We start from the raw sequence: 8,114 nt of genomic DNA, 5'->3' as shown, positions 1-8,114 counted from the left end.
TACCTTTCGGACGAGTTATGGAGTTCAGACAGGGGGTTCAGTGTTTGTTACCTCGACCTTTTCTAGGCGCAAATTTCAATGCAGGCAGTTCACAGCTCATCGATTTACTATTTTGATTTTGTTGTCAGATGGACTACAAATCAAGAGGTGTGATAGAAGTTGCACTTTATAGTAGCAGCTCCTCATCTCTCCGTACTTGAGACGTGATCATGGCGACTGATTTCGCTAGTTCAGTAGGTGACGGCAGGGTAAAGAACCCGGGCAGTGTGCTATGACTCGTGGCGTGTCGTAAGTTGTGACACCTGGCTGGTGACTGTCTTGCAGAGCCCCCGGGCGGTCGGCTCCAAACCGGACTGCGAATGAGCGAGCGGGGCAGCTGCCGTCGTTGCGAGAGCAGCGAAAGGACCGGCACTGGCTAAAAGCCGCCCGCGTATAAAAGGGACCCACGCCGCTCCACGGGCAGTACTCGATCACCAGACCGACATACAGCCATCACCACTCCACCATGTACAAGCTTGTAAGTACTAACTCATTTTTCGACAAAAACCTCTTGCATTGGAAGCAAGTTCTTCCCACATGATTAAGGGTTTCAGTTTTTCTGCATTCTGACAATGTCTTTTGGGCTGCTAGTATTCTACAGTGATGGATTAGATAGTCAGCATTAAGTAAATGTGATACGCATATGGCCTAAGTCGAGATCTTGGAAATCTACATACTGTAGTAAGGCAACTTCTGGATAATTGACCACTCACACCATTCACACCACGCGAAAACCGCATTGACAATATCTATCAGGGCTCCCTCCCCACCCCCCATCCCCCCTCATAATGCGAGAGATGGTGGGACTTCGCTCCCCCTCACGTGAGTTTTTCTCCGGTAAAAGCTGAGTAAAAATAGGTAAAAATGAAATTTCTTTATTTATCGCGATTAAAAACACTTTATCGTAAACATGCCAACCCTGGAGAGTACGTAAAAAATTGATCGTTTATTGAAATATCATATACAGTAAATGCCTTTGTACCTTTATTTTCTTTGCAGATCAAAGACAACATTGTTTGTACCTTCCTTGGAACCGGATGACTACGTATCTTTTCAATGTCTTGATTTATGTTCACCAAGTGATTTCTGGTCGGTGAACTTCAGCTTAGCTTCCTTCCAAGAACGACTAACTTGTTTCTGGCGTGTCTGTTTCGACTTGTCGGCATGTCACTTAACATAGGCATTGTAAACGTTTTGATACACATTCATGTTGAACACAATAATATCGGCTATAGCTGTTGCAGAACGTCCGGACTGGCTCACTGACTGAAGCACAGTGATTTCTACCAGCGTGACAGGGAACTCGATGTGTGAAATCTGATACTTGAGTGGCACTTGTTCCAAATCGGGAAATCCAGGGCATGCACACGTGTAAAAGCATTCAACTCAGTTCGGAGTGCGTAAAGACCGGTGGGTACTTTAATATATTCTATGCTCGTGATTAATTATGTGAAACAAAATCTTATCCTTTACAATGGTGTATATTCTCTGAATCAAAATGTTGATGTGAGATTGTCTTTGCTCGCCCCCCCCCCCCCCCACCCTTTAAATGTGATTTGGTCAGATTTTTCCGGACGCCTCTCCCCCATCTTGTGCTCACGTAATTAATGGACGTACTCTAAGCTGAGTCCTATCATTACTAACGACAGTGTCACAAATTTCGTGTTATTCTTTTGACAAGGTGCTTCTGGATTTCCAGTCTCGAAGTGTATCATGTTGATTTGCTTGCATAGTATACTGTTATGTTCGTATGAAAATTTCTGGGCTACCAACCACAACATCTCCATGCAGAGAACAAATTTCTATCAACTCTGTAAGATACGCTCACTTTTTGGGATTAACTATTGGACATTAGAACATGCATCTGTGGATTTAAATTGCTCCATCTGCTGGTCAAAAACTGGAGATGAAAAGTATTTGCGACACTAGGGCCAGCTACCTTCATGGTTAAACTGGAGCACTTAAACTTATTTTACATAACTTATCATCGCTATGTATAGAACATGATTTCAAAGACCAAGACAAAATCTTGAGGTTGAAGACAGGACGAAAAAGCAATTCTAAAGAAACTGAGTTTCATTTGGTCTTAACCTGCAGCTACCTAGATTCATTGTGCTCACTAGCAAGTATCGTACAACAAAAATTTGCAATTTACACGCCGTAGTAGAAGTTTTGTCGAAAGCTCGGGCTGTAAACAATTTTTGTCATGTGTGAATGTAGAATCTTCCGGCGTATATTATTCATGAAGTGAACTTTGCCAGAAGATTATGCATATGGCACTCTTCGAAAAGTCGCTATACTTTTCCACCCAGCTTGAAATTCGAAAGTTTTCGTCAGTTTCTTCATGTAGTTTGAGCTAATTTACACTAACTAGACAGGTCGCATTGAGTGAGCGTCCTTGTACATAATTTTCTTCTACAATGTGTTATATAATAGACAAAGTCAGTTGCTCATAAAATGAAAATTTAGACTTTCTGTGACTGGTAAATATCACCGCCGTGTAGACAATATGTTGAATGAGATTAAGTTATAAAAATTATATTTGAAATTCTTGGTACTTAATGCCTGTACAAAGGGAATTTCTTGTCCTTTTATCCTCTTATATTCATCGGTTCACCACGTGGTTATTTTGATCCAAAGATCAAGTTACTGTTCTGAAAATGTTGTGGTTGTTGTTCTGCAACACTTAAAGGTACCTACATTCTTAATTGTTGCTTATTACTGGCTTTCAGTGAACTCTGTGTGAACCTCTGCTGGATAATATGTGTGTTAGGAGTCTTCTGGTATTTAAACAAAAACAAGGTAGCTGAAAAATAGTTACTAGAATTCAAAGCACGTTATGCAGGACGAATTTCTTGTTAAGGACAAATGTAACAGAGAAGAACTTGAGGAGTCAGTTACGGAACATGAAATTGCAGCACACGTGAGTGATTAGATCCATGAATAAAACTGCTAGACTGAAAATACTATGGTTCTGATTGTACTGTGCCCCGAGGTGCGATATACCTTAAATGTCGATCACCTGGGGCACCATGGATTGTGTAGTATATGAAATGCGCACACCAGTGCTGAGATTAACACGCTAGTTACAGTAGAATCCTTAGGACTGCTGGAATGTCATGTAAAAGACGATATCTGGAACACACTTAAGGAATTTTGTGGACTTTGGCGCAACACGTGTTTCTGCTTAATGAAAAATAACAGGAAATTAACTGATGTACAACAGTTGTGAGTCTTATAAAGTAGAAAAAATTCTTCTGTTGCTTCAGATCCGGGACTCAACTTCACACATCATAGACGATATTGCATGCTAATTGGCATAGATTGCAGACGATAGAAACCTGTTTATTCACTTTCTCGTTAGACTTCTTTTTTCTTTCTCTTGGATTCTGCGCAGAACCTCTACATTCCTTACCTTAGCAATCCACCTAATTTTCAACATTCGTCTGTAGCAACACATCTCAACTGCTACAATTCTCTTCTTTTCCAGTTTTCCCACAGACTATGTTTCTTTCATCAATCAAATGAAGTGTTTCTTCTGTCATCTATGGTTTCTTCGCAGTTGCCTTTTTTGTACCTACGGCCTCCTTTCCAACTTCTGTGATTGTTCTTTTTGGAGATGTCCATTCCTCTTCTGCCTACTGAGCTATTCGTTATTGCAGTATCTACAGCCTTAGAGAAGTTCAAGCGTATCTCTTCATTCCTTAGTACTTCCGTATCCCACCTCTTTGTGTATTGATTGTTGAACTTCAACTCTCTCTCCATCTGAGTCTATATCTGCTCTTGGGTACGCCTTACAATCCAGTATCTGATGTACTCCTGGCTTTTCCATGTATAGCTCCTCCTATTGTGATTCTTGAACAAAGTATTCGCTATTAGTCCTTGAAATTTATTGCAGAACTCAACTAGTCTTTTTCCTCTCAGTCCTAGTACCAAGCCCAAATTCTCCCGTGATGCTTTCTTCTGCTTCTTCCCCTACAACCGCAGTCAAGTCCCCCATGACTATTAAATTTTCACATCCCTGTACATACTGAATTATCCGTTCAGTATCCTCATATACTTTCTCTTTCTCTTCTTCTTCAGGGTGCGACGGTAGCATGCATACCTGAACTATCGTTGTCGGTTTTGGCTTGTTGTCGATTCTGGTGAGAGCAATCTTATCACTGAACTGTTTACAGTAACTCACTCCCTGTCCTACCTTCCTATTCGTAACGAATCCTACTCCAGTTATATATTTTCTGCTGCTGTTGATATTACACTACATTCATCTGACCAGAAATCTTTGTCTTCTCTCCGTTTCACTTCACTGACTCCCACTATATCTAGGCTGAGCCTTTGTGTTCTCGTTTTCAGATTTTCCAGCTTCCTTACCACGTTCAAACTCTGACATTCCACGCCCCGACTCGTAGAACGTTATTCAGTTCTTTTTCTCATGGTCACCTCCCTCTAGGCAGCTCCCACCCAGACTCTTCCGGAATCTTTTGGCAATGGGGAGCTCAGCAGGGCACTTTTTCAATTACAGGCTACATGTACTGTGAATATATGTTATGTGTCTTAAATGCAGTTGTTTCCATTGCCTTCTGTATCCTTATGCTGTTGATAATTGCTGATATTTCCGGTTTCACGGGTAGTTTCTCATCCCATGCCCTGAACCTCTGTCCACTCCTCCGCCCTCTTTTTGACAAGGCCGTTGCCGGAAGTCTTCGGCCACCAATATTGATTTTTATTCAAAATTTAAGAGGTGGGACGTTGAAACCCAGGAACGAGGATGTTTTGATTACTAGTCAAAGACGCTATCCCTGGACTATGGGTGAATTGGACACAGGGCCTCCATTTTATGCCATTTTGCTATCAAATGTGCAGCTCCAAGGCCGAGTGGACAACATATGTAAGTTTTATGTGGAGGATATGTGTCTGATGTAGTGGGTAGATTAGGGTTTAACGTCCAGCCACCAACGAGATCATTAGAGATAGAGCACAAACAAGGATTAGGGAAGGATGGGGTAAGTAAATCGACCGTGCTCTATTAAAGGAACCGTCTTGGCATTTGCCTTAAGTGAAAAGAAATCAAGGAAAACCTAAATTTGGATGGCGAGATGGAGATCTGAACAATCAGCCTCCAGCTTGAGAGTCTAGCATGCTGATCACTCTGCCGGGTCCATTTGTTCTAATTATCTTCCCAATAAGAATGTGTCGTTAATTTGCCTTAGTCTTATGAAGTCAGCTGGGGAGGGGGGGGGGGGAGGGGGGGCTATTTGAAAGACAAATAGCTGTTCCAGTTGTCATGGTAGTGAACTAGCGACTGTGACCCTACAATAGGGTGACCGTCCGCTTACGCATGAGACAGTAGATACAGCAGCTGATAGTTGAAGAGGCAATTCGAGGATGACAGCACTGAAGAGCTTTACTTCGTTTAATTTCCTTTGTCCTTATTTATTTTCAACAGGGATGATAACACATGTTAAATGTGAGGATCGTCCAGTATGAAAGGCTAAGCGTGCTTCTTCCTCACAGCTGATCCTGTCCGCGCTGGTGGCCGCCGCGTCCGCCGGCTACCTGGGAGGCTACGCCGCCCCCGCCTATGCCGCCCCCGTGGCCGCCTACGCCGCTCCCGTCGCCGCCGTGGCGCACGCCGCCCCCGCTGTGGCCGTCGCGCACGCCCCAGTCGCCTCCTCCGTGGCCAACACGTACAGGATCTCGCAGACTGCCCGCCTCGCCTACGCCGCCCCCGCCGTGGCCCACGCCCCTGTGGCCTACGCCGCCCCCGCTGTGGCACACGCCCCCGTAGCCTACGCCGCCCCGGCCTACGGCTACGGCCGCTACGCCGCCGCCGCCCCCGCTCTGGGTTACGGATACGGAGCCTACGGCTACGCCGCCCCCGCTCTCGGCTATGGCCACGCTCTCGTCCATTAAGGCCCACACCTGACTAACTGCACTTCGTGTGTAACACAAAACCAAATAAAAAGTTCAAAACTTCTAGCAACTGTAACACTCATTTCTTCCCTGTCTCATAATCCTTAGGTTCCGTTCGATATACGGATACATTCATTATTAGAAAACATCAGAAGAAACCTCTTGTGACATGTAAGGTGATTATTTAAGTTATATCGCCCAGTAAAAGGCAAAAACCTAAATGAAAAAAACTGATACACGTATTTCCTATTGTCAGTGATGGTCTCCCTTATGGCCCTCAATCCTTGTTTCTATTCGTCCACGAGACTCAGAGGGCCATAGACACGAGTTCCCAGGTAGATGTTGTGTTTCTTGACTTCCACAAGGCGTTCGATACAGTTGCCCACAGTCGTTTAATGAACAAAGTAAGAGCATATAGACTATCAGACCAATTGTCTGATTGGATTGAAGAATTCCTAGATAACAGAATGCAGCATGTAATTCTTAATGGAGAGAAGTCTTCCGAAGTAAGAGTGATTCCAGGTGTGCCGCAGGGGAGTGTCGTAGGACCGTTGCTATTCACAATATACGTAAATGACCTTGTGGATGACATCGGCAAGTTCACTGAGGCTTTTTGCGGATGATGCTGCGGTACATCGAGAGGTTGTAACAATGGAAAATTGTACTGAAATGCAGGAGGATCTGCAATAAATTGACGTATGGTGCAGGGAATGGCAATTGAGTGTCAATGTAGACAAGCGTAATGTGCTGCGAATACATAGAAAGAAATATCCTTTATCATTTAGCTACAAAATAGCGGGTCAGCAACTGGAAACAGTTAATTCCATAAATTATCTGGTAGTAGGCACTAGGAGTGATTTAAAATGGAATGATCATATAAAGTTGATCGTCGGTAAAGCAGATGCCAGACAGATTCATTGGAAGAATCCTAAGGAAATACAATTCGAAAACAAAGAAAGTAGGTTACAGTACACTTGTTCGCCCACTGCTTGTTATTGCTCACCAGTGTGGGATCCGAACCAGATAGGGTTCATAGAAGAGAGAGAGAAGATCCAACGGAGAGCAGCGCGCTTCGTTACAGAATCATTTAGTAATCGCGAAAGCGTTACGGAGATGATAGATAAACTCCAGTGGAAGACTCTGCAAGAGAGACTCTCACTAGCTCGCTACGGGCTTTTGTTGAAGTTTCGAGGGCATTCCATCACCGAGGAGTCAAGCAGTGTATTGCTCCCTCCTACGTATATCTCGTGAATAGACCATGAGGATAAAATCAGAGAGAGTAGAGCCCACACAGAGGCGTACCTACAATCTTTATTTCCACGAACAATACGGGACTGGAATAGAAGGGAGAACCGATAGAGGTACTCAAAGTACCCTCCGCTTGCGGAATATGGATGTAGATGTAAATGTAGATCTTACACATAAACAGAAAATTAAAGTCGTAATCGCAAAGAGGATACTGCAATGAAGTGTATTAAAAACAGGTCGTTCTAAAATGCTGTTTCAAAAAAACTATGAGAGATTGTGCGGTGCACGCAGGAAAACGAATTCTATATTATTGTGCACTGTGACTCACAAATTTTTTTACCAGATTTAGTTGGATTTTTACATAAATTACGATTGCACGCGTTGTTCCTCGACACAAATCTATGCAACAGGCCGTCTCATAATGATGATTTTGAGGCACCAAACATGTAATTGTAATATCTAAGCTTTCCCGACACTTTATGATATCTTCAGTGTGGATGCGCCCTGGGCTCGACCTTGTGTGGGAACCATGCGAGATGCTGCCAGCAATGAGGAAAATGGACGGGGGGTGTTACGGAAGTAGTGTGAGACAAGTTGGGGATTTGGGGTGGACGTAAAAAATGCTCGGATAGTCAAAAGCCTTAGGGAGGCCGTTCACGGAAGGTGGGAAATCCAGGTTCGACTTCCGGTCAGGCACAAATTTTCAGTCGTTGCCATTGAATTATTTCAATGCTCTAATACTGCTGACGTCGGTATTACTCTTTCATCCTGTAACTATTAAATAGTTTTCTGAACATGGTCTCCCCCTAATTTTGAGATGGCACACTGCGTCCAGTTCTGTACAAAAATGACAGTCATACCTACATTTGATGTAGTATATGAACAGGAGTCAATATACAGGATAGAATGTTCCA

The 8,114-nt window shown here is 43.5% G+C and overlaps 1 protein-coding gene across 1 annotated transcript; it reads left to right on the top strand.

Annotated features, from left to right (window-relative positions):
• Nucleotides 1-2,878: 2,878 nt before the first annotated feature.
• LOC124620083 (cuticle protein 12.5-like) lies at nt 2,879-5,952 on the top strand. Its single transcript, XM_047146750.1, has 2 exons — nt 2,879-2,962; nt 5,554-5,952. Exons 1-2 carry the CDS (start codon nt 2,879-2,881, stop codon nt 5,950-5,952), a joined length of 483 nt encoding a protein of 160 aa, XP_047002706.1.
• The last annotated feature ends 2,162 nt before the right edge of the window (nt 5,953-8,114 follow it).

The sequence above is a fragment of the Schistocerca americana genome, chromosome 6 (genome assembly GCF_021461395.2).
Source record: "Schistocerca americana isolate TAMUIC-IGC-003095 chromosome 6, iqSchAmer2.1, whole genome shotgun sequence".
NCBI lineage: Eukaryota > Metazoa > Arthropoda > Insecta > Orthoptera > Acrididae > Schistocerca > Schistocerca americana.
Note: the sequence above shows the minus strand (reverse complement) of the source record. Positions and strands in the feature narration are given on the sequence as shown.